Raw genomic sequence first — 26,482 nt, forward strand, 5'->3', positions numbered from 1 at the left:
AAATCCTTTCAGGTTTCCCAGCAGAGGTTCGAATGCTGAAGAGTAGGTCTGAATTTCTGTTTGCCAGATGATGGGTGAAAACTAGTCATTGTAGACAATTCTGAACAGACGCACAGTGAAGCAGGTTTAGACATTGGCCCACGCAGAGACAGGTATTTTCAGTAGCTGTGGATGAGTGGTTAAGGGAAGGACTAGAAATCAATCGGGGTCTCCCCGCTGAACTTGAAGCACGTGTTAACTGCAGTGAACTTGAAATTTATTTCACAGAAATGTTGAGGGAGAATGCACACACTGTATAAGACTGTATTATCTCTTTGTCAGAGTAAATGAAGAGTCGGCCCAATTGCCTTCCGCCTTTTTATTTGGTTAAAAGTAAACACACAACGCAGACAACAACATTTCTTAGGGAGTTTTTCCCTCACCACCGGCTCGCTCAATTCGGATAAATTCACACATTTAAAATCTGTATCCCGTGGCTTATGTTTCTGTAAAGCTGCTTTGAGACAATGTCCATTCTAAAAAGCGCTATACAAATAAAATTGAATTGAACTGAACTGAACAACCAATTACCCTCACATCAGGGTGTGTTGGTCAGGTGTCCACATACTTTTGGCCACACAGTGCCCTTTTCACATTATCTCAGGGGTTCCCAAATTAGGGGTCATGACCCCATGTGGGGGTAATTGGTTTACATGGTTTAGTTTGGGAAGCCCTAAGATCATGTGTAAGGGGCATCTATGTTGGATGTAACTATGTAGCTAGAAATAAGTATGAATTAATTTGATAATCAACCAGTACCACATCTGTTCCCAAAGGTATTGTCTGATAAACAAACAAGATTGTTTTCATGAAATTGAAAGACATTATATGTTTTTACTAACTTCGTCTTGCATTTGTTCAGGTGTTAAGGTGGTAAAGAAAAAGAAATGGGAGACCAGTGAAGTGAAAGCAGTTGAGAAACATCTGTACAGGTTCATCAAAACTTGCACAGTGCCAGGCAAAAAACATGGTGAGGCCTGTATTAAAGCTGAGCTGTTGCACTGAAAGGCAGGGATCGGTTGTCCGGTAAGTTCTTTGTAAAAAATTGAATCACTGCTCTTAAAAGGAAAATGTAACCCAGAAAAAGTCTGCATGGTTTCATTTGGTTTTATTTGCACAGATCATTGGTAGTTTTAGTTTATTATTATTATTATTATTATTATTATTATTATTATTATTATTATTAAGTTTATGGCTGGAATTTTGTATTGTACAATTTTATTTTTTCTACTTTTTTACATTTCATTTGTGAGAAATATTTGAGTGTTAATTAGTAACTGCCTGAAAATACTATCTGTGTGAAAATACTATCTGTGTGAAAATACTATCTGTGTGAAAATACTGCATTGCAAATGGCAAAATGTTTCAGATTAAAATAAAAGGCATGTTGTTATTCATGTGACTTAATCAATTATCTTGGAAATATGCATTATAGCACCTTCCCAATTGTTTGTAAATTGTGTCCCCAGATTGTTCACAAGTACCTACAATTTAGAAATACCAGAATAATAGTGTGTGTGTATCTGCCCGTCCTCAAAAGTTTGGTCTACCAGAAATTGTCCCCAGAATGTGGAAAAATGTCACATTGCTTTATTGATGTTTTTCTTTAATTTGAAGTGACAGACGGTTTTACAGTTTCAACAGAAACATGAATCTGTCTTTGGTTTGCTCCTAAACCTTTTAGAAACACGGGTCCCCGCATTGGAGGATCCAGCATGTAGTCCCCAATATAGACTTGCACAAGTATGTGTGTGTGAACGAGTGTGAAAGCGAGTAAGTGTGCGTGTGTGTGTGTGTGTGTGTGTGTGTGTGTGTGTGTGTGTGTGTGTGTGTGTGTGTGTGTGTGTGTGTGTGTGTGTGTGTGTGTGTGTGTGTGTGTGTGTGTGTGTTCCCCATCCAAAAAGGTTATACTGTCTAACGTCCCTCCCTTCATCTCCGATGAGATCATATCCAAAGAACTGTCTAGATCCGGGCGGTTGGTCTCCCCATAAAGAAAATCCCCCTTGGCTGTAAGTCCCCACTAGTTAAGCACTTGGTGTCTTTTAGAAGAATGGTTTTTATGATTCTGAAAGATGGTGTAGAGGAACGGGACCTAGTGTTTAAATTCAGTGTAGAAGGCTATGGCTCCAGCATTTTTGTATCTACAGAAAAACGAGAAGTCGTATACCGTGCCGAGAGCATTAAGGAGTTCTTATGGAATACTAAATGGCAAAAGAACGTTGTAGTAGAAGAGCACTTCGCAGATCTGAAGCAGTTTATCCATGATGTCAAACATTTTAGAAGGGAAGGAGCTTTTACTGACACTGAGATCTATCGTCTGAAGAAATTCATGACTAAAGTCAGCAGAGAAACTCCTGATGATGACCAGTAGAGTGTTTGGTGTGTTTTATATTAGAATGGGTTTTATCATCTGCTTGTTTTATCTACACCTTGTTCTTATGACTGGGATTCGTATTGCAAGTGTAAACGTTAACGGGGCAAGAGAACACGAAAAACGTGTAAAACTATGAGTTACTAACGCAGAAGCGTATTGATGTAGCGATGTTGCAGGAAACACATAGTAATGTTAACAGTGCTACTATCTGGATGAAGGAGTGTGGTGCGCTGGCAATTTTAAGTCACAATACATCAATTAGTGGTGGGGTTGCCCTACTGTTTGCTCGCAATTTTACTCCCAGTTCTTATACAGTAGATGAGGTTTTAAATGGGAGGCTTTTAAAAGTAAGAGCTATCTATGAGAATGAGAGCTTTGTTTTTATTTGTGTGTACGCTCCCACCAGTGCAGTGGAGAGAATGGTTTTCTTAAATAAACTAGACAAGGTCATTGCTGACTGCAACACTGCCGATATTTTAATTCTGGGTGGGGATTTTAACTGCACAACAGATAACTTGGACAGGAACCACACAGAACCTCATGTGGCCTCCCGTAAGCGCCTGTGGGAGACGATGGAGGCTCACGAACTGATTGATATTTGGAGAAATTTAAATAGAAACCAGAGGCAGTACACGTGGGCCCACTCCATAGACAACACACTCTCCCTGGCAAGACTAGATCGCTTTTATGGTTTTAAACATCAGCTGACACTTTTTACTAAATGTTTTATTGGGGCGCTGGTCCGCTCACGCTTTAAAAGCATGAATGAGATGGATGCTCCTTCTAAGTTCTTTTTTGGTCTAGAGCAGAAGAATGGACAGAAAAGATTCGTACATGCTGTGCGAACAGAATCAGGAGATCTTCTGTCAGATCCCGCTGAAATTCACAAGCAGACAGTTAGCTTCTACTCGAAGCTGTACAGCAGTGAGCAGTCAGGGGCACAGACAGTGGAAGAGAGCTTCCTTAAAGACCTGCCAAAACTCCCAGAGCATGTGGCCAGCGATCTGGACATAGAGCTAACTCTAGCAGAGCTCTATGAAGCTCTCCAAGGGATGGAGAATGGAAGGGCGCAGGCATAGACGGTCTCCCTGTAGAATTCTACAAAGCCTTCTGGACAGTTATAGGGCAGGATGTGCTAGAAGTGTTGCTAGGCAGTGTGAAGGGAGGTGAACTCCCATTGAGCTGCAGGAGAGCCGTCCTGACCCTCCTGCCGAAAAAGGGAGACCTGACGCATTTGAAGAACTGGCGCCCGGTCTCACTGTTGTGCACTGACTACAAACTGCTCTCAAAAGTGCTAGCTTCAAGACTGACTAAGGTAATGGAGCAAATCACTCACCTTGACCAGACGTACTGTGTACCCGGCAGGTCTATACTTGATAATATACATTTAATTCGTGACATTTTGGATGTCTCCAGGCTATTGGGATTAAAGACTGGCCTTATTTTTCTAGACCAGGAAAAGGCTTTTGACCGGGTTGAACATGAATACTTGTGGAAGGTGCTGGAAACCTTTGGTTTCAACCCAGGTTTCATAGCCATGATCAAGACTTTGTAGAGTGAAATTGCGAGTGTACTGAAGGTTAATGGTGGTTTGTGTGCCCCTTTTAGAGTCTACAGAGGTATTAGACAAGGCTGTTCTCTGTCAGGCATGCTGTACACCCTAGCGTTTGAACCTCTTTTATGTAAACTGAGAGATCAACTTTCTGGTTTTAAGATATCTCACTCCAGCGCTTCTCTGTGTCTCTCAGCATATGCAGATGACTTAGTCGTAATGCTTCGAACACAGACTGATGTGACTATTTTAATTGATGTTTTAAAAGATTTTGAGATTTTATCTTCTGCCAAGGTCAACTGGGCCAAAAGTGAAGCCATTTTAGTTGGAGAGTGGGGTGGTGGGCAGCCCACATTACCAGCTGGTTTGGCGTGGAAAGAGGGTGGTTTTAATTACTTGGGTGTTTATCTAGGCAGTACTGAGTTTTTAAATAAAAATTGGGAAGGTGTCGTTGAAAAGGTGAAGGGCAGGTTGAGCAGGTGGAAGTGGTTGGTCCCAAAAATGTCTTACAGGGGACGCACGCTGGTCATCAACAAGCTGGCAGCATCAACCCTGTGGCACAAGCTGGCATGTGTGGATCCGCCACCAAACCTGCTCTCGAACATCCAGGCCCTGCTAGTGGACTTCTTCTGGGACAAACTATACTGGATCCCTCAAAGTGTCCTTCACCTGCCCAAGGAGGAGGGGGGGCAGGGGCTGATCCATATAGCCAGCAGAACTCCGACTTTCCGACTCCAGTTCATCCAGAGACTCCTCACTGGACCTGAGAGATTGGTATGGAGAGCATCAGCTTATAGGCTGTTACACACAGTGGGAGGACTGGGATTAGACAGAACTTTGTTTTTAATGGACACAAAAACGCTAGACCTTGCTGGATTACCAGTTTTTTATAGTGGGCTTTTTAAAATATGGACTTTTTTTAAAAAACAAATCAAGGGGTGCAGAACACCATACTGGCTGCTGGAGGAACCCCTGGTGAATGGTGGGAGATTAGATATCTCTGGTGTGACCACCCCATCATTATCCAGAGTTCTGGTCTCATCGGGGATTGTGACACTCTGGCAGCTGGTGAACATCGCAGGAACGGACCTGTCACGGGCTGAGGACTTAGCAGCGAGCCTGGGACTACGGTCGCTGCGTATTGTGAACAAGCTCCTACATTGCTGGAGGTCCACCCTAACGTCAGAGGAGCGTGCTCAGCTGATGAACAATGAAACAAGCAAGACTGGACCTACAGAGGAGGAACCTTTTCCCCAGCTGGGCATCGCTCCAGATCTAGATGGGTGTGGTGGCCCCCTCCTGGAGTTCAACAGTGACATGAACATTGAGACAGTGACCGGCAAGCTCCTGTACAAAGCCTGCGTGAAAGTTTTAAATAAGAAAAAGCTGAATGGGAGAGTGGACACCCCATGGCGAGCTGTACTGGGTTTTACTGATGATGTTAAAACGGAGTGGAGGGCACTTTACAATCCACTCTTAAACAAAACATTTTCTGACCTCCAATGGAGGATTTTACATGGAACTGTTCTGTGAATTCTTTCATCTCCATTTTAAACCCTGAGGTCACACAGGAATGTCCGTCCTGTTCACAGAGAGAGACTGTTTTTCATGCTTTTATACATTGCTCCAGGTTGCAGCCATTGTTTGTGTTTTTAAAAAAACAACCTGAGGTCATTTTATGTGGATTTTACTTTTCAGATTTTTATCTTTGGTTTTAAATACGTCAGAAAGAACAGGTTTAAATGTCAGCTGATCAATTTTATCTTTGGTCAGGCAAAAATGTCGATATACCTAAGCAGAAAAAACAAAGTGGCACAGAACACAGACTGTGGTGCCATAAAAGTTCTCTCCAGACTGATCAAATCCCGGATTCTGATGGATTTGAACGTTTACAGTAGTATGGGAGACGTAGAGATGTTCAAGGCGGTGTGGTGCTGCGAGGAGGCTCTGTGTTCTGTAGTGGAGGGAGAACTTTGTTTTACGCCAGCATTAGGCTGATAATGTTCTTAACGACTATCCGTTGTTGCGCTGACTTATTTATTTATTTTATTTATTCATGGTTTTTCTTTTTAATGCTCCTTTAAATATTTATTTATTTATTTATTTATTTATTTATTGCTTCACCTTTGACTTTAATGTGTATAGTGTGACGTTTGATAAATAAAGGATTGTAAAAAGTCAAAAGTCTCTCGCTCCCTCCAAGGGTTCTCTCTCTCTCTCCCTCCAAGGCTTCTCTTGCTCTCTCTCACTCTGTGTGTGTGTGTGTGTGTGTGTGTGTGTGTGTTGCATGCTGGGAGTGTGTGTGCGGAGTACGGAGTGTGTTTCTGAGAGCGATTTTAAAAAAACAGTTGTTTATTTCTGTTACTTTCTTAATTTTTCCTTTGTGTTTTTCCTTTCTTTTCCCTCGTTACTCGACTGAAATTAGAACATGTACAAAAGTTTCTATCGTGTGCCCGGGAGAGTTTAGACCCTGGGATGGCGTCTATACCAAACACCACCTAAACTAACACTCCGAAATGGGTGCAGGTGTGTACCAGAGCCTGGAGTGACGGTAGATGACTTACTTGTAGTTATGGGAGAGCAGGTAGGATTGGATCATGTAGTTTCAGCCTCACAGATGAGAGAATACACCTCTTGACCAAATTAGAGACTTTATAAGACAACAACATACAGAAGACTTTATCATCCTAGTGGGAGGTTTTAATTGTACTCTGGATTTTACACAGTGTAGAAACAGTGTGAAACCCCATGCAAGTGTTTAACCAATGTTATTAAAAATCTAGACTTATCTGATGTATGGAGAGAACATAACCTGATCACACGTCAGTGTACATGGGTAAAGATCAGTAACGAGAAGATCTCTGCTGCATGGCTGGATAGATTATATGTATCACGCAATGTGAGGAATAGAGACTTAAAGTCAAAAATCTTCCCCACCTCAATGTCTGATCATAAACTAGTTACCTTGGAGTGTAACCTACGAAAAAAAAGCATAAGAGTTGTCATTGGCATTTCAATGTTAAATTACTAGAAGATAGAAGTTTTTATGAAACTTTTAAGCTTTTTTTGGACTCATGGAGGAGCAAGCAGAATTATTATGAAAACTACATTCAATGGTGGGAAACAGGGAAGGTACAAATAAGACATTTCTGTCAGCAATTTCATCATATTCTATGTTCTGTATAAAAAAAGTCATTGGAATGTCTTGAAAGAGAAATTATTGGCATAGAACAAAGTATCAATAAAAAGGACTCTGTAAACCTCAAAGATCTAACTTGCTCAGCTCGATTCTAAAAGAATGAGTGGAACAAGCTCTTGTAAGAAGTTGGTTCTTAACAATGAAGGACATAGATGCTTCCACTTCTTTCTTTTTTAACCTGGAGCATACGGAAGGACAAGAGAAATTGATGTACTGTTTAAAGGATTGTAATGATCGAGACACCTCTGACCAAATGGAATGCACAAAATTCCTGTGGATTTTTACTCAAATTTATACACCACTGAGGAAGGGGAGTAGAAGTCGTTCCTGATGGTCATGAAGAGCTGCGGTCATCTGCATCTAAGGGCAAGAAATAATTTTGTTGTAAATAAGCATTCAGATAAACAGGTAAAAAAAAAAAATCTGTCTTACAGTACCTTTTCCCTTTTTACTCTGTGGAAGAAAGAATGAGGAGATGGTGCTCTGTTTCGTCACAGGCATTTCCATCTTGGTTTGGGTAAAATTCAGAGCCACTGCCACGCTGTAGCCTCCGGACCGAGCCAGTGGATTCAGGAGTTTAGATATCGGTCGTGCCAGTTTCTGTTAGAAAGAAAACCTTTTCAAAAGATTGCTTACATTTTCACGCCGAAGGTGCGGCATTTTTACACCAGGCGCACTTATTATTGAGTACACAGCAAATACTGTGATTAAATATATATACACCGCCGCTGATTCATGAAGCACAGCCAGGAGGTCCGTGATATTTTTTTGTTGATGTTCTCACACTAGTGCACAGGTTCACAACCCAGCTTTTAAAATTAAAAACTTAATTTTAGTTTTTTTCTGCGCACACAAGGCATTCGTATCGCTTCATAAAAATTGGGATTAAACCACTGGAGTCACGTGGATTACTTTTATGACGCCTTTATGAACTTTCCGGAGCTTGAAAGTTTCAGTTACACGGACTGTATATGGAGGGACGGAAATCTCCCAGGTTTCATTAAAAAACGTCTTGATTTGTGTTCTCAAGATGAACGAAAGTCTTATGGGTTTGGAACGACATGAGGAGGAGTAACCGATGACAGAATTTTCATTTTGGGGTGAACTATCCCTTTAACTGTATGACTTGCGGTCACTACATATTACACACGAGGTTAATATAAGACATGTATAGTATTTAGATACTCTAAATATACACATAAAAAGGTACCAAACTGTACTTTTCCTTGAGCTAATACCATCAAACCTACATCATTTGTATGTGTTTTTTCACCTTCACCTTTTTCACCCTCATAGAATTTGTAATGGTTTTAATGGCAATTGTATTGGTTTCAATGGAAACTGTAATGGTCCCTGTGGGTCTTTACTGGTAATTTGTTGCCTTCGAGTGGTGGCATGTTATGTCTAGTGGATACCATTACGGACCAGTAGTGGTCATGGTTTTAATGGTTAGCTGATGGTTTGTAATGGTATGTGTACTGGAAACCATTAGAATTTCAGTGATGGTTTCTATTGTTTTTTGTGTTTCTTTTTTCGCAAGGAACATAATTCTCCCTCAAATAAATGATATATGTAGATATATATCATTATTTATTGTTTTTAAACAACTTTTTCCCCAGGTAACAGATACATAATAAAGGGTAGATACATACAGCCTTGATGGTATCACTATAGCAACAAGGAAAGGACAGTGTGATAGATTAGGATTTGTGAGAGAGTAAGAATGTCAGTGGGGTGATACTGATCTGTAAAATCAATGTTAGTGTGTGGAAATTTAAAACGTACTCTCTGTTTCTTCGCCCTTAGTTCATCAGCGTCCAGCCAAACTCCACACTCCTGCTCTGAGGAGAGAGCTTTACATGTCTTACTCTTACTGCTCTTCATGTTTCTTCTTCACCTCACACCACCCAGCAGTGGCAGCTTTTCTACCCCGTTAACCTTCAACAGAAAAAGATTTACTCACTGAGCAGTCTTACTCATTTTCTGCGCAGATAAGCGAACTTAATCTGTCTAAAAACAGAGCAGTAGTAGGTCTGACCAAATAAATAAGCTAGTAATAGTGCACTCTAGTTTTCCCGCCCAGTATTTGTTTGAAAGTCCTCGGGTTGCCAAGTTCTCCAAAATTCCTCCTCTCTTTTCTGTATACTTTTACATCCATTTTGTGGTATTGGCGCCCTCTTCAGCCTATTAGGCTATAACAACATTGATTGAATATGCACCAGGGGTGGAAAATACTCAAATTGAATACTTGTACTCTAATTTAATTACATTTCCAAGTAAAAAAAAAACAAAAAAAAAACAACAAAAAAAACATTTTTTAAGTAAAAAATACTTTTTGTTTCTTAATGGTATATCTTATGTAGGAAGGAACTGTTCCACAACCTTCCAAGCTTAACCCCGGGCATAAAGATTCTTAGAAGCTGGACTCACATACAAAGAAATCACAGCTGTGGCACTGGAACTGTCTGTGGGCCATACACCTGGAGTTGACAGCCTGCCTGCCGAATTTTACGAGGCTTTCTGACCCGTTCTTCCACATGATTACTTCAGAGTTCTTCTAGTAAGCAATACTGAAAAAGATCCTTCCTAAGAGCGTTCAGCGTGCGGTTCTGACACTGCTTCCTAAGAAGTGGGATTTAACACTCCTAAAGAACTGGAGACCTGTGGCAGTCTTGTGCACAGATTACAAGATTATCTCCAAATGCTTGGCAAACAGACTAAATGAGGTGCTGCATGCAATTATACATAAAGATCAGTCTTATTGTGTAAAAGATAGACCCATTGCAGATAACTTGCATTTAGTAAGAGACTTATATGATTGTGCGATTTAAATGGGGTTCTTGTCAATAGACCAAGAGAAAGCCTTTGTTCGGGTAGAACACACATTTATTTTCGATACCTTAAAAGCTTTTGGGTTTGGTGACAATTTTATCTCCGTGATAAAGTTGTTGTACGCTGACTACGTTTACATGGACAGCATTAATCTAATTATTGACCTTACTCTGATTAAGATAATAATGTGATTAAGGTGTTTACATGATCTTAATCTGAAGGTGTTTACATGGGTCACTTTTAGAATACTCCTGTCATGTTCCCGTTTTACATGTTATAGAACATAATTAGATGAACAGCCCGCGTCATTACGTCACCGCGCCACGCCGGCCGACATCCCTCCAGAATTTCACGTATCAATATACAGTACGTCTTCGTTATGGTACCATATACAGTTTTGGGTGTTTTTATTTAATTTTTTTTACGAACGCTTTAAGTGCAGTTAATTATTTGTCATGCTGTATGTGCTAATAGACAACTGCTTGAAGCGGTGGGTGTGTCCCAAATCACGTAGTTACCGTCTATATAGTAGCCGAGATGCATGTATTTTTCCCCACTACAGGCCTGTAGTAGGAAAGTATGCGATTTGGGACGCAGCCGAACTCTCTTGTTCGCCGTAAAACGTAAAACTGCCGTGTGTGATCGTGTCCTGTCGCAAAATGCGGTGAAAACTCCCACATGACGTTCATAATGTGATTAAGGTGTGTACATGTCTGTAATACACGTCCATAATGCGACTAAAACAGGAATACTCCACCTGTCTTAATTAGATTATTGCTTACTTCGATTATGACCTTAATTAGATTAAGATAAGTAAAAATTGCTGTTTACATGGTAGTTTCTTCGTTAGAGTATGGTCTTATTCGGATTAAGAGTGGATTATTGTTGTCCATGTAAACGCAGCTACTGATGCTACTTTCATGATAAAAATGGCTGGTGGCCTGAGTACTGCTGTGAAAGCCCAGAGGGGGAGGCTGTCCCCTCTCGGGTCAACTCTATAGTATATTCATTGAGCCTTTGCTACATAAACTTAGAAAAGATCTAATGGGTCTACAAGTCAATTTTCCAATCTCCCAACAACCAATTAAACTATCTGCATATGCGGATGACATGACGGTCCTAATTAGAGGTGAAGGTGATGTTGAAGAGGTAAAATGCGCTCTTGAGTGCTATGGAAAGGCATTATCATATAAAGATAACTGGCTTAAAAGTGACGCTGTGTGATGTGGCAGAGTCACTGTGAAAGTCCATTACTTCCCAGTGGCCTACATTGGGGAAGGGCAGGTTTTAAATATCTGGGAGTTTTTGGGGGACAAATGAGTATAGACAACAAAATTGGGAGGGCCTGCTGGAGAAAATACGTGCGCGACTGTCTCGTTGGAAATAGTTGATACCGTTGTCATACAGGGGAAGGGTGCTGGTATTTAATAACCTCATAGCCTCTTCCCTTTGGCACAGAACAATGATCCTGCAGCCTCCAGAAGATCTCGTGAGGCAAATACAGAGATTGGCTAAAGGCACCAGTGCTGTATCTACCCAGACAAGAACAAGGCCTAGTAGATGTTGGGTCCAGAGTGAAGACATTCAAACTCCAAGTGGCTCAGAGACTTCTCTACAGGCAGGATGTGAGCTGGGCTGGGATAGCGTGCACCTTACTGAGGAAATCAGGTAATATGGGCCTAGATTGCCACTTGCTCTTGATGAATGTTCTAGCAACTGTTTGAAAAAGTAGGTTTTTAACATGATTAAAAATGGTGAACAGAATAAATCTCACTGTGGAAAAGTGTAAATCATTGGATTCCGTAGGACTCTACTTCTGTAGAGGTAAGATTCATGGCCACCGGAAAAGTTGCCAAAAAACTATAAGCATATTTGAACATTTTGTTATCTTTTGAACATTAGGTGGCACTGGCCCCAAACTTTTAGGGTTCCCTCAGAATATGGTGCTAATGACACATACCAAGTTTCATAATGTTATGCCAATGCAGTCGAAAAATACAGTATTTTATAGCCAAAAATAGCCGACATGGTAATACTGGGTATCAGTCGACTCGGTATACAGTACTGAATCAAATAAGACCAGTCTCATGATTTTTGGCAAAGCTAGTCAAAAGTTGTAAGCCAAAAAATGTATTTCTTGACCAGTAGGTGGTGCCTAGTAACTGTAAATGTGCAAGTACCCTCAGGTCATGATTTTGATGATAAGTACCATGTTTTGTCTTAATACTCCCAAGCATTGCAGAGATATAGCCTCCTGTCCATTTTGGCATGCTTGCCATCTAATTCGCTTCTGCATTACTCGAGAACGGTTTAATCAACTTAATTTCCATAGGTTTTGGTTGGGATGGACTGGCGATGATCTCATCCGATGTTGGTGAAAACCTGAAAAATTATCTAGAAGGAGTTTGAGAAAGAATGTTTTTTTTTTGTTTGTTTGTTTGTTTTTTTTAGATATTTCAAAACGGTGGGAAGTAATTTTGGCTGACCATAGCATTATTGGTAACATTGTTCTTGGCATTACCCAAGCATTCTATCAAGACCAGTAGCATGACAATAGGCAAATGTAATCAAAAGCTATTAGCATTTATTGATATTGCGTTATAATCTTTGACCACAAGGTGGGGTTGTCCTGAAACTTTATGACTACCTTCAGGATATGGTGTCACCCATTTTCGTAACAATACACCAAGGTGTTTGTAGAATACAGCATTTTACATCTAATTCAAAATTGCCAACACAAAATGGCTGACCTAAAAAAACGTCTAATCATTCGACTCAGTATGGTGTGGTATCGACAGTATCGACTTTTGTACATCTGGTGCTATCGTACTAGCCTGCCCTTCATACAGGAAGTCTCAGTCCTCTTATGATTATTGTTAATTTCTTCTTGTGTTTTATTTGACCAATTGCATAGGTTGCTGTTTTGTTTTTTTTAATAATTCTTGGCAAGTCTTTTTAACTTCAAATAAAATTTTTGTATGGAAACCCATGCCTCTTGCCTGTTCTAAGTGAATTGTAGTTGTGTGCCTTTGTTTGGGTTGTTTTCCACGTTCCCTCGGGGTGGCGTAATCATTACAAACGAGCCACTTGTTACATAGGTAAAAGGAGTCGCTCTGCTAACACAGGCTCTAGTGAGGGTACGCCAAGATTGTGCTACATCTGCTACTAGTAGCAGTGGATTTACCAGCTCGACTGGTTCTCGGAGATGATATTTCTGATGGATGGCACTCCTTGTGAGGTTCACGTTCATAGGGATCTATTGTCTGAAGCCAGAGGGCTGATTTATCACCCTTGGTTGGAACTTTGGAAACTGTGAGTCTTGCTCCTGAGCGGCACCAGCTCATAGATTCCAGTCTCTCAACCGAGGTTGTAGAGACCATGTTAAATGCTAGGAATGTCACTGAGACCCAGTAAACTACGCAAAGGCTACAGTCCTGGAGTACTTACAGGAACGTTTCGTTTTTGCCTCGACAAAGGAGGAGGAAGCTGCAAGTTCTTTTGCTACCCCATGATTTTAGTGGGGTTTTTGAAAGTATATATAGTTGTCTGTACTGTAAAAAAGGTTTTACAGAATGAACAACTCTTAACTTGTATGTGTACATATGTAACTTGGTTGGCTGCTCCCTGGTGGGTTCTTTATGTATGAAGCCATGTCATCAGGCCCGTGTGACTGAGCTTTGTACCTTACAGAAGTTGTTCAGACTGTGGTTCAGATCATCTGCATTTTATTCCTGAGACAACTGTAAAATTAAGTGGCTGCGTATTTCTCGTTCACACAGTGGCTGCAGGCATATTACATGCACATCCGGCCAAGAGCGATCAGGAGTGACCTGAACTGTGACAGATTTTTTCCTTTCGTCAGCTGGCACGGCTTTGCTCACAGTTTCAAACGACCTTGGTGTGCTCCACAAAGCGCACGTACCTACACAAATCGACGTACTCGTGCGATTGTTCACTTTCTTTACAGAAATATCAGACCCCATCATATTACAATTAACATTCCATGTAACATTTTCTTTCTGCAGTTATGAAAAAAGCTGGAGAGAGTGCACACTGGAAAGCTTTTTAAGAGCCACCACTCGTCAGGCAGGAAGTGCGGCAGAGTCAGCAGCAGCTAACCCGAAGGACACGGAGAAGGAGGCCGTGTCGTTTCACCTGGCCTATGACACTGCCGTGGCCAGACTGCGCAGAGTACCGACGCCACAGGCTGTAGCCGCCACGGCTACATTGCTGGACTCCTTGGCAGGGTAGGGTTCATCATCTTACACAGACATGAAACATCACAATTGCTGCACAATTAGTGTATTTGCTGTTCAACTAATTTCGAATGTCAACACATACCTTCTTTCCTTTTATAGCTGTGACACCGACCGGTATCCTGGTCCGTCAGTCACAAAGTCTTCTGACTTTTCAGACTTTTTAAAGATGTTTCCGGCGTCGACAGACAGCAAACCACCCACCAAACAGGACAGGTTAAAGGCGGGGTTTCCGGGGGATCGTGTCTTCTACGACAAGTGGCGTGCCTCCCAAAAGGCCAAAAGAATGGAACTGCTGCTATGCAAGTACTCTGATCCATAAATACCACATTGACTACCAAAATGAATAAATATTTACTTTGACAATTGAGCAAAACTATGGTCTCCACCCACAAGCTCAAGTCATTTCTGTTGTGATTTGTTCCTGTCGATAACTGCCATGTGACTGCAGTCGTTTTATTCTTCGTTCTAGTGTCCTTTATCCGAAAACCACGAGAAAGCAGGGTGAAATTCAGGATTGTGAAGGAGGGGTGGAAGAACAACTGTCCGAAGCCAGCGGACGTTTTGGCGGCATGGAAACCAGCCACCAAACTTGTCATCGAGACTGATGAGGGCTTCTGCCAGAACGCGTCTCAGCAGACGTGGAAAGGCCTGGCCCTCAAAGGTTTTGGTGGAGAGAAAGGGCTAGGTAACAAAACAACTTTCTTGTTATTTTAGTAACGAGGGGAGAAGTTGTTATTGCTTAAATTATGGTTTTGCTATTTGTAATTTACCTTACAACCTAAAAGAAGTACCTTACCATGGGAAGGTAATCACAGCTGCCCAGGGAAAAGTCATGATGCAGAATCTACAGGATGAAGCACCAGAGTACCTGTTTTTCTTCAGGACCGGGCAGAGGCATCTCCGCATCGACGCCCAGACTTTTCCCTGTGAATGCCACCCCTGTGCAGACACTGTGGGCAGAAGACTGAAGCATTCATCCAAGCAAGCCGACCTGTGTCCAGAACCTTTCGTTTTGAAGGTGAACGGACAGGACGTGGATGTCCTCCTCTTCAGGGCCCTGCGGGACATCGGTGTGGACACCGAACTTAAATATGACTGCGGTGTGAAAAGGAAGTCCTTCCGAGGAGAGGGTCGGGATCTGCTATGGCTAGATGACTAGCATAGCATATCATCAAATGAGCAACATCAAACGGGGTTCAGATCCCTATGTTGTAAATAATGTAAATATTTGAAAAGCCTAATTCTGTGTAGACAAAACAGTATTAGTAACTTTTAGTATTTTTTTATCCACTTGTGCAAAATAAAAATGTGACGTGTTTTTTGGTGTTCACTTGTACTAGTTTCGGTTGGCCATTAAGCAGACACATAAGCATTGTTGCTCATAATCTTTTTGACTCGGGTCATTTAACTCAAATTCAAACTTGAAAGCCTGGGGGAAACCCTGTATCTTCTGTGCCTGTGGCCATCAACAGCAGCAGAGGGCCATTAAGGAAGACAAAAGGGTTGGGGGTGGGTAGGTGACAGAAGGACTTGCGCATGAAACAAGACACAGACAGAGAACTTGTATAGGTGAGAGTAAACAACAAATTCTTCATCCTATTTCAACCAGAGCATTTACTCTCTCTGACATCCTGCCTTCTGCACACAGAGCATAGACCGGTGAATTCGGCCAGCTATGACCAGCTGAAATGAATAGTTTTGCCATGTTTTAATTTCATCCTGACTTCCACCAGAGCATATATTCATAGGTCTTCATTCAACCTTTTGACAACTTGTACATTATGGAGAACAACAGATTTAGCCCCTGTGCGGGGAATGGGTCTGGCTAGGTGAGAAGGGATGAGGTGCTCTCTGCGATACAGACATATAACTTGTTTGATAACAGTGTGACTAAATGTGTAAACATTAAATGTGCTAATAAATGTGACTCTGATCGTTTTGATCATTGGTGCCTTCATATGTTAATAGTCAGAAAGTCTGTCCTAGGAACTAATGTTTGATTATGGTTTCCTGCACGTTCCCTTATTAGCGACGCACACTGGAATAAGATTACTGCTAATTCGTGTATAATGTTTATCTTATGTTTCGGACAGGTGATTTGGTACTTTCCAACGTTTATATTGTTCAGTATTACCGTTTATTTTGTTTGTAATTTGCAAAATTAATCTGCTAAATCATCACTAGCTCTACTATCCCCCCAGTTACTGCGGAACTAGTCAGAACGCAGAGCTTGCTCTCTAGCTCTCTCTCTCTCTAGCTCTCTATCTAGCTCTCTCTCTCTCTCTCTAGCTAGCTCTCTCTCTCTCTAGCTCTCTCTCTCTCTAGCTCTCTCTCTCTCTATCTAGCTCTCTCTCTCTAGCTCTCTCTCTCTAGCTCTCTCTCTCTATATATATATAGCTCTCTCTCTCTCTATCTAGCTCTCTCTCTATCTATCTAGCTCTCTCTCTAGCTCTCTCTCTAGCTCTCTCTCTATCTATCTAGCTCTCTCTCTATCTATCTATCTAGCTCTCTCCCTCTCTAGCTCTCTCTCTCCCTCACTAGCTCTCTCTCTCTCTATCTAGCTCTCTCTCTATCTATCTAGCTCTCTCCCTCTCTAGCTCTCTCTCTCTCTATCTATCTAGCTCTCTCCCTCTCTAGCTCTCTCCCTCTCTAGCTCTCTCTCTATCTATCTAGCTCTCTCTCTCTCTAGCTCTCTCTCTCTCTCTATCTAGCTCTCTCCCTCTCTAGCTCTCTCTCTCTCTATCTAGCTCTCTCTCTATCTATCTAGCTCTCTCTCTCTCTCTATCTAGCTCTCTCTCTATCTATCCAGCTCTCTCTCTATCTATCTAGCTCTCTCTCTAGCTCTCTCTCTATCTAGCTCTCTCTCTATCTATCTAGCTCTCTCCCTCTCTAGCTCTCTCTCCCTCTCTAGCTCTCTCTCTATCTATCTAGCTCTCTCTCTCTATCTAGCGCTCTCTCTCTATCTATCTAGCTCTCTCTCTCTCTCTAGCTCTCTCTCTCTCTCTGTCTAGCTCTCTCTCTATCTAGCTCTCTCTCTATCTACCTCTCTCCCTCTCTCTCTCTCTCCCTCTCTCTCTCTCTCTAGCTCTCTCTCTGTCTATCTAGCTCTCTCTCTATCTATCTAGCTCTCTCCCTCTCTAGCTCTCTCTCTATCTATCTACCTCTCTCCCTCTCTCTCCCTCTCTCTCTCTCTATCTATCTAGCTCTCTCTCTATCTATCTAGCTCTCTATCTATCTAGCTCTCTCCCTCTCTAGCTCTCTCTTTCTCTATCTAGCGCTCTCTCTCTCTATCTAGCTCTCTCCCTCTCTCTCTCTCTCTCTCTCTCTCTCTCTCTCTCTCTCTCTCTCCATCTAGCTAGCTCTCTCTCTCTAGCTCTCTCTCTCTCTCTAGCTCTCTCTCTCTCTAGCTCTCTCTCTCTAGCTAGCTCTCTATCTAGCTCTCTCTCTATCTATCTAGCTCTCTCTCTATCTATCTATCTAGCTCTCTCCCTCTCTAGCTCTCTCTCTATCTATCTAGCTCTCTCTCTCTATCTATCTATCTAGCTCTCTCTCTCTCTATCTAGCTCTCTCTCTCTCTCTCTCTAGCTCTCTCTCTATCTATCCAGCTCTCTCTCTATCTATCTAGCTCTCTCTCTAGCTCTCTCTCTATCTAGCTCTCTCTCTATCTATCTAGCTCTATCTCTATCTATCTAGCTCTCTCTCTCCCTCTCTAGCTCTCTCTCTCTATCTAGCTCTATCTCTATCTATCTAGCTCTCTCTCTATCTATCTAGCTCTCTCCCTCTCTAGCTCTCTCTCTCTATATCTATCTAGCTCTCTCCCTCTCTAGCTCTCTCTCTCTCTATCTATCTAGCTCTCTCTCCCTCTCTAGCTCTCTCTCTATCTATCTAGCTCTCTCTCTCTATCTATCTAGCTATCTCTCTCTCTAGCTCTCTCTCTCTCTAGCTCTCTCTCTCTATCTAGCGCTCTCTCTCTATCTATCTAGCTCTCTCTCTCTCTAGCTCTCTCTCTCTGTCTAGCTCTCTCTCTATCTAGCTCTCTATCTATCTAGCTCTCTCCCTCTCTAGCTCTCTCTCTCTCTCTAGCTCTCTCTCTCTCTATCTAGCGCTCTCTCTCTATCTATCTAGCTCTCTCTCTCTCTAGCTCTCTCTCTCTCTCTATCTAGCTCTCTCTCTATCTAGCTCTCTCTCTATCTATCTAGCTCTCTCCCTCTCTAGCTCTCTCTCTCTCTATCTAGCTCTCTCTCTATCTATCTAGCTCTCTCCCTCTCTAGCTCTCTCCCTCTCTAACTCTCTCTCTCTCTCTCTAGCTCTCTCTCTATCTATCTAGCTCTCTCTCTCTCTCTAGCTCTCTCTCTATCTATCCACCTCTCTCTCTCTATCTATCTAGCTCTCTCTCTAGCTCTCTCTCTATCTAGCTCTCTCTCTCTCTAGCTCTCTCTCTCTCTATCTAGCTCTCTCTCTATCTATCTAGCTCTCTCTCTCTCTAGCTCTCTCTCTCTCTCTCTATCTAGCTCTCTCTCTATCTATCTAGCTCTCTCTCTATCTATCTAGCTCTCTCTCTCTATCTAGCTCTCTCTATATCTATCTAGCTCTCTCCCTCTCTAGCTCTCTCTCCCTCTCTAGCTCTCTCTCTATCTATCTAGCTCTCTCTCTCTATCTATCTAGCTACCTCTCTCTAGCTCTCTCTCTCTCTCTAGCTCTCTCTCTCTCTATCTAGCGCTCTCTCTCAATCTATCTAGCTCTCTCTCTCTCTAGCTCTCTCTCTCTCTCTATCTAGCTCTCTCTCTATCTAGCTCTCTCTCTATCTATCTAGCTCTCTCTCTCCCTCTCTAGCTCTCTCCCTCTCTAGCTCTCTCTCTCTATCTAGCTCTCTCCCTCTCTAACTCTCTCTCTCTCTCTAGCTCTCTCTCTATCTATCTAGCTCTCTCTCTCTCTCTATCTAGCTCTCTCTCTAGCTCGCTCTCTCTCTATCTAGCTCTCTCTCTCTCTCTAGCTCTCTCTCTCTCTATCTATCTAGCTCTCTCTCTAGCTCTCTCTCTATCTAGCTCTCTCTCTATCTATCTAGCTCTCTCCCTCTCTAGCTCTCTTTCTATCTAGCTCTCTCTCTATCTATCTAGCTCTCTCTCTCTATCTATCTAGCTATCTCTCTCTCTAGCTCTCTCTCTCTAGCTCTCTCTCTCTCTATCTAGCTCTCTCTCTATCTATCTAGCTCTCTCTCTCTCTCTCTCTCTAGCTCTCTCTCTCTCTATCTATCTAGCTATCTCTCTCTCTAGCTCTCTCTCTCTCTAGCTCTCTCTCTCTCTATCTAGCTCTCTCTATATCTATCTAGCTCTCTCTCTCTATCTATCTAGCTATCTCTCTCTCTAGCTCTCTCTCTCTAGCTCTCTCTCTCTCTATCTAGCTCTCTCTCTATCTATCTAGCTCTCTCACTCTCTAGCTCTCTCTCTCTCTCTAGCTCTCTCTCTCTCTATCTAGCGCTCTCTCTCTATCTATCTAGCTCTCTCTCTCTCTAGCTCTCTCTCTCTCTCTCTATCTAGCTCTCTCTCTATCTAGCTCTCTCTCTATCTATCTAGCTCTCTATCTATCTAGCTCTCTCCCTCTCTAGCTCTCTCCCTCTCTAGCTCTCTCTCTCTATCTATCTAGCTCTCTCTCTCTCTAGCTCTCTCTCTCTCTCTCTATCTAGCTCTCTCTCTATCTATCTAGCTCTCTATCTATCTAGCTCTCTCCCTCTCTAGCTCTCTCTCTCTCTAGCTCTCTCTCTCTCTATCTAGCGCTCTCTCTCTCTATCTAGCTCTCTATCTATCTAGCTCTCTCCCTCTCTAGCTCTCTCTCTCTCTAGCTCTCTCTCTCTCTATCTAGCGCTCTCTCTCTCTATCTAGCTCTCTCCCTCTCTAACTCTCTCTCTCTCTCTCTAGCTCTCTCTCTAGCTCTCTCTCTCTCTCTCCCTCTCTCTCTCTCTCTCCCTCTCTCTCTATCTAGCTCTCTCCCTCTCTAGCTCTCTCTCTCTCTATCTAGCTCTCTCTCTATCTATCTAGCTCTCTCCCTCTCTAGCTCTCTCTCTCTATCTATCTAGCTCTCTCCCTCTCTAGCTCTCTCTCTCTCTATCTAGCTCTCTCTCTATCTCTCTCTCTCTCTAGCTCTCTCTCTCTCTCTATCTAGCTCTCTCTCTATCTATCTAGCTCTCTCCCTCTCTAGCTCTCTCTCCCTCTCTAGCTCTCTCTCTCTCTCTCTCTAGCTCTCTCTCTCTCTATCTAGCTCTCTCTCTATCTATCTAGCTCTCTCCCTCTCTAGCTCTCTCTCTCTATCTATCTAGCTCTCTCTCTATCTAGCTCTCTCTCTCTCTATCTAGCTCTCTCTCTATCTATCTAGCTCTCTCTCTAGCTCTCTCTCTAGCTCTCTCTCTATCTATCTAGCTCTCTCTCTATCTATCTATCTAGCTCTCTCCCTCTCTAGCTCTCTCTCTCCCTCACTAGCTCTCTCTCTCTCTATCTAGCTCTCTCTCTATCTATCTAGCTCTCTCCCTCTCTAGCTCTCTCTCTCTCTATCTATCTAGCTCTCTCCCTCTCTAGCTCTCTCTCTATCTATCTAGCTCTCTCTCTCTCTAGCTCTCTCTCTCTCTCTATCTAGCTCTCTCCCTCTCTAGCTCTCTCTCTCTCTATCTAGCTCTCTCTCTATCTATCTAGCTCTCTCTCTCTCTCTATCTAGCTCTCTCTCTATCTATCCAGCTCTCTCTCTATCTATCTAGCTCTCTCTCTAGCTCTCTCTCTATCTAGCTCTCTCTCTATCTATCTAGCTCTCTCCCTCTCTAGCTCTCTCTCCCTCTCTAGCTCTCTCTCTATCTATCTAGCTCTCTCTCTCTATCTAGCGCTCTCTCTCTATCTATCTAGCTCTCTCTCTCTCTCTAGCTCTCTCTCTCTCTCTGTCTAGCTCTCTCTCTATCTAGCTCTCTCTCTATCTACCTCTCTCCCTCTCTCTCTCTCTCCCTCTCTCTCTCTCTCTAGCTCTCTCTCTGTCTATCTAGCTCTCTCTCTATCTATCTAGCTCTCTCCCTCTCTAGCTCTCTCTCTATCTATCTACCTCTCTCCCTCTCTCTCCCTCTCTCTCTCTCTATCTATCTAGCTCTCTCTCTATCTATCTAGCTCTCTATCTATCTAGCTCTCTCCCTCTCTAGCTCTCTCTCTCTCTATCTAGCGCTCTCTCTCTCTATCTAGCTCTCTCCCTCTCTCTCTCTCTCTCTCTCTCTCTCTCTCTCTCTCTCTCCATCTAGCTAGCTCTCTCTCTCTAGCTCTCTCTCTCTCTCTAGCTCTCTCTCTCTCTAGCTCTCTCTCTCTAGCTAGCTCTCTATCTAGCTCTCTCTCTATCTATCTAGCTCTCTCTCTATCTATCTATCTAGCTCTCTCCCTCTCTAGCTCTCTCTCTATCTATCTAGCTCTCTCTCTCTATCTATCTATCTAGCTCTCTCTCTCTCTATCTAGCTCTCTCTCTCTCTCTCTCTAGCTCTCTCTCTATCTATCCAGCTCTCTCTCTATCTATCTAGCTCTCTCTCTAGCTCTCTCTCTATCTAGCTCTCTCTCTATCTATCTAGCTCTATCTCTATCTATCTAGCTCTCTCTCTCCCTCTCTAGCTCTCTCTCTCTATCTAGCTCTATCTCTATCTATCTAGCTCTCTCTCTATCTATCTAGCTCTCTCCCTCTCTAGCTCTCTCTCTCTATATCTATCTAGCTCTCTCCCTCTCTAGCTCTCTCTCTCTCTATCTATCTAGCTCTCTCTCCCTCTCTAGCTCTCTCTCTATCTATCTAGCTCTCTCTCTCTATCTATCTAGCTATCTCTCTCTCTAGCTCTCTCTCTCTCTAGCTCTCTCTCTCTATCTAGCGCTCTCTCTCTATCTATCTAGCTCTCTCTCTCTCTAGCTCTCTCTCTCTGTCTAGCTCTCTCTCTATCTAGCTCTCTATCTATCTAGCTCTCTCCCTCTCTAGCTCTCTCTCTCTCTCTAGCTCTCTCTCTCTCTATCTAGCGCTCTCTCTCTATCTATCTAGCTCTCTCTCTCTCTAGCTCTCTCTCTCTCTCTATCTAGCTCTCTCTCTATCTAGCTCTCTCTCTATCTATCTAGCTCTCTCCCTCTCTAGCTCTCTCTCTCTCTATCTAGCTCTCTCTCTATCTATCTAGCTCTCTCCCTCTCTAGCTCTCTCCCTCTCTAACTCTCTCTCTCTCTCTCTAGCTCTCTCTCTATCTATCTAGCTCTCTCTCTCTCTCTAGCTCTCTCTCTATCTATCCACCTCTCTCTCTCTATCTATCTAGCTCTCTCTCTAGCTCTCTCTCTATCTAGCTCTCTCTCTCTCTAGCTCTCTCTCTCTCTATCTAGCTCTCTCTCTATCTATCTAGCTCTCTCTCTCTCTAGCTCTCTCTCTCTCTCTCTATCTAGCTCTCTCTCTATCTATCTAGCTCTCTCTCTATCTATCTAGCTCTCTCTCTCTATCTAGCTCTCTCTATATCTATCTAGCTCTCTCCCTCTCTAGCTCTCTCTCCCTCTCTAGCTCTCTCTCTATCTATCTAGCTCTCTCTCTCTATCTATCTAGCTACCTCTCTCTAGCTCTCTCTCTCTCTCTAGCTCTCTCTCTCTCTATCTAGCGCTCTCTCTCAATCTATCTAGCTCTCTCTCTCTCTAGCTCTCTCTCTCTCTCTATCTAGCTCTCTCTCTATCTAGCTCTCTCTCTATCTATCTAGCTCTCTCTCTCCCTCTCTAGCTCTCTCCCTCTCTAGCTCTCTCTCTCTATCTAGCTCTCTCCCTCTCTAACTCTCTCTCTCTCTCTAGCTCTCTCTCTATCTATCTAGCTCTCTCTCTCTCTCTATCTAGCTCTCTCTCTAGCTCGCTCTCTCTCTATCTAGCTCTCTCTCTCTCTCTAGCTCTCTCTCTCTCTATCTATCTAGCTCTCTCTCTAGCTCTCTCTCTATCTAGCTCTCTCTCTATCTATCTAGCTCTCTCCCTCTCTAGCTCTCTTTCTATCTAGCTCTCTCTCTATCTATCTAGCTCTCTCTCTCTATCTATCTAGCTATCTCTCTCTCTAGCTCTCTCTCTCTAGCTCTCTCTCTCTCTATCTAGCTCTCTCTCTATCTATCTAGCTCTCTCTCTCTCTCTCTAGCTCTCTCTCTCTCTATCTATCTAGCTATCTCTCTCTCTAGCTCTCTCTCTCTCTAGCTCTCTCTCTCTCTATCTAGCTCTCTCTCTATCTATCTAGCTCTCTCACTCTCTAGCTCTCTCTCTCTCTCTAGCTCTCTCTCTCTCTATCTAGCGCTCTCTCTCTATCTATCTAGCTCTCTCTCTCTCTAGCTCTCTCTCTCTCTCTCTATCTAGCTCTCTCTCTATCTAGCTCTCTCTCTATCTATCTAGCTCTCTATCTATCTAGCTCTCTCCCTCTCTAGCTCTCTCCCTCTCTAGCTCTCTCTCTCTATCTATCTAGCTCTCTCTCTCTCTAGCTCTCTCTCTCTCTCTCTATCTAGCTCTCTCTCTATCTAGCTCTCTCTCTATCTATCTAGCTCTCTATCTATCTAGCTCTCTCCCTCTCTAGCTCTCTCCCTCTCTAGCTCTCTCTCTCTATCTATCTAGCTCTCTCCCTCTCTAGCTCTCTCTCTCTCTAGCTCTCTCTCTCTCTATCTAGCGCTCTCTCTCTCTATCTAGCTCTCTATCTATCTAGCTCTCTCCCTCTCTAGCTCTCTCTCTCTCTAGCTCTCTCTCTCTCTATCTAGCGCTCTCTCTCTCTATCTAGCTCTCTCCCTCTCTAACTCTCTCTCTCTCTCTCTAGCTCTCTCTCTAGCTCTCTCTCTCTCTCTCCCTCTCTCTCTATCTAGCTCTCTCCCTCTCTAGCTCTCTCTCTCTCTATCTAGCTCTCTCTCTATCTATCTAGCTCTCTCCCTCTCTAGCTCTCTCTCTCTATCTATCTAGCTCTCTCCCTCTCTAGCTCTCTCTCTCTCTATCTAGCTCTCTCTCTATCTCTCTCTCTCTCTAGCTCTCTCTCTCTCTCTATCTAGCTCTCTCTCTATCTATCTAGCTCTCTCCCTCTCTAGCTCTCTCTCCCTCTCTAGCTCTCTCTCTCTCTCTCTCTAGCTCTCTCTCTCTCTATCTAGCTCTCTCTCTATCTATCTAGCTCTCTCCCTCTCTAGCTCTCTCTCTCTATCTATCTAGCTCTCTCTCTATCTAGCTCTCTCTCTCTCTATCTAGCTCTCTCTCTATCTATCTAGCTCTCTCTCTAGCTCTCTCTCTCTCTCTATCTAGCTCTCTCTCTCTCTATCTAGCTCTCTCTCTATCTATCTAGCTCTCTCTCTATCTATCTAGCTCTCTCTCTCTATCTACGTAGCTCTCTCTCTCTCTAGCTCTCTCTCTCTCTATCTAGCTCTCTCTCTATCTAGCTCTCTCCCTCTCTAGCTCTCTCTCTCTATCTATCTAGCTCTCTCTCTATCTAGCTCTCTCTCCCTCTATCTAGCTCTCTCTCTATCTATCTAGCTCTCTCTCTAGCTCTCTCTCTCTCTCTCTCTCTCTCTCTATCTAGCTCTCTCTCTCTCTATCTAGCTCTTTCTCTATCTATCTAGCTCTCTCCCTCTCTAGCTCTCTCTCTCTATCTATCTAGCTCTCTCTCTATCTAGCTCTCTCTCTCTCTCTATCTAGCTCTCTCTCTCTCTATCTAGCTCTCTCTCTAGCTCTCTCTCTCTCTCGTGTGCGCATGGACTGAGTGAGTGGGCGGAGTCGGAGCGGAAGTGAGTGAGTGTGTGCGGAGCGTGGCCGAGGCCGCTGCTCCAAGTTCGCTTGTTCATTTTTTCTATCTCTTTTTTTCTATCTATTTTTTCTTAAGAAATACGATTTCCTTTAGGTCTTTTTTTCTGAGAGAGTTCAAACTACTACTGTTTGTTGAGCGCGCGCGCGTGTGTGTGTGTGTTTGTGTGTGTGTTTGTTTGTGTGTGTGTGTGTGTATTTGTGTGTGTGTGTGTTTGTGTGTGTTTCTCGCTGGCCTGGGCGGCTGTTTCCGTGGTGTTTTGGGAAACATGGCTGTCCCAGGTACCGGGAAATATGATTCCCTCACGCGGCGGCATGCTATTAAAGTAGCCCCTACCGCCAGCGTTGAGGAGGTGAGTCTGGCCGTGGGGGAGAGTGTAGGATACGACAACATTCTGTCTGCAGCCCGGATGAATAGTGCCATCGTGCTGTTTCTGAAAACGGTGGAGTTGGCAAACGAAATGGTGGACAGTGGAGTTGTGCTTGATGATGTGTTCCACTTAGTGCTTCCTTTGTCAACCCCGTCAAAAAAAATAATCCTGTCGAATGTTCCTCCTTTTATTAAGGACGAGGTTCTGTCCCAAACTCTATCCCGCTATGGTAAACTGGTCTCCCAGATCAAGAGGATCGCAATTACAAGCAAATCCCCTCATGTAAAACATATCGTGTCTTTTAGACGATTTGTGTACATGGTCCTGAAGGACAATAATGATCTGGATCTGACACTCAATGTAAAGGTGGAGGATTTTAATTATGTAATTTATGCCACTACTACTACAATGAAGTGTTTTGGGTGTGGTTTATCTGGTCATCTGGTGAGGGCCTGTCCAGAAAAACGGGTAAATCCCGAAAATAGTGATAATGCTAACGTAGCCGCTGGTAACGAAATTACTGTTGGAGAGGGTGTTGGGGTGGATGGGGTCCACACACCGGGAGAGGGAACAGCAGTACCCTCTCAGGTGGAGGCACCTGAAGCTGGCCCCTCTCACCAGGGTATCAATGTTCAACCAGGTGAAGAAGAGAAGGCTGAGGGTGAGCCTGAGTTATGTGATAAGGGTACACAGGATAGTACGGCGTCACTAGATAGTGTGGATCCGTCCCTTGGTGATGAAGTTGCGGATGATAGCTCTCATATGGAGACGGAAGAGAATGTGTTCAAGGTGCCCCAGAGAAAGAGACGGAGAAATCGTCCTCATGCACAGGCTAAGAGGAAAGATGGCGCAGAGGAGCTGAATTCTGGGGAGGTAGAGAGTGAGAGTGAAGCCTCCGACTGCAGTATAACATGTAGTGTAAATCTAAGTGGCTTTTCGAGCCATGAATATAGCGTGGACGACATCAAGGTGTTTCTGAGAAAGACTAAACATGCTAGGAATGTGAGGATAGACGAGTTTTTCCCAGATGTGGAACAGTTCATTAGAAAAACACGTGGGTTTATGTCAGAAGGGGGTTTCACTGATCAGG

At 43.2% G+C, this 26,482-nt stretch overlaps 2 protein-coding genes across 2 annotated transcripts in view; both read right to left on the bottom strand.

The window, feature by feature from the left end:
• Positions 1–26,482, bottom strand: part of LOC128629044 (E3 ubiquitin-protein ligase TRIM35) — a 328,938-nt gene that overhangs the window by 100,440 nt on the left and 202,016 nt on the right. The window lies entirely within an intron of this gene.
• Positions 7,055–9,251, bottom strand: LOC128629038 (aurora kinase A and ninein-interacting protein-like). Its single transcript, XM_053675134.1, has 3 exons — positions 8,950–9,251; positions 7,602–7,764; positions 7,055–7,524 (listed from the first exon to the last, which is right to left on the bottom strand). The coding sequence occupies exons 1-3, from the start codon at positions 9,046–9,048 to the stop codon at positions 7,499–7,501; spliced, it is 288 nt and encodes a 95-aa protein (XP_053531109.1). The 5' UTR covers positions 9,049–9,251; the 3' UTR covers positions 7,055–7,498.

Source organism: Ictalurus punctatus, chromosome 24 (genome assembly GCF_001660625.3).
Source record: "Ictalurus punctatus breed USDA103 chromosome 24, Coco_2.0, whole genome shotgun sequence".
Taxonomy (NCBI): domain Eukaryota; kingdom Metazoa; phylum Chordata; class Actinopteri; order Siluriformes; family Ictaluridae; genus Ictalurus; species Ictalurus punctatus.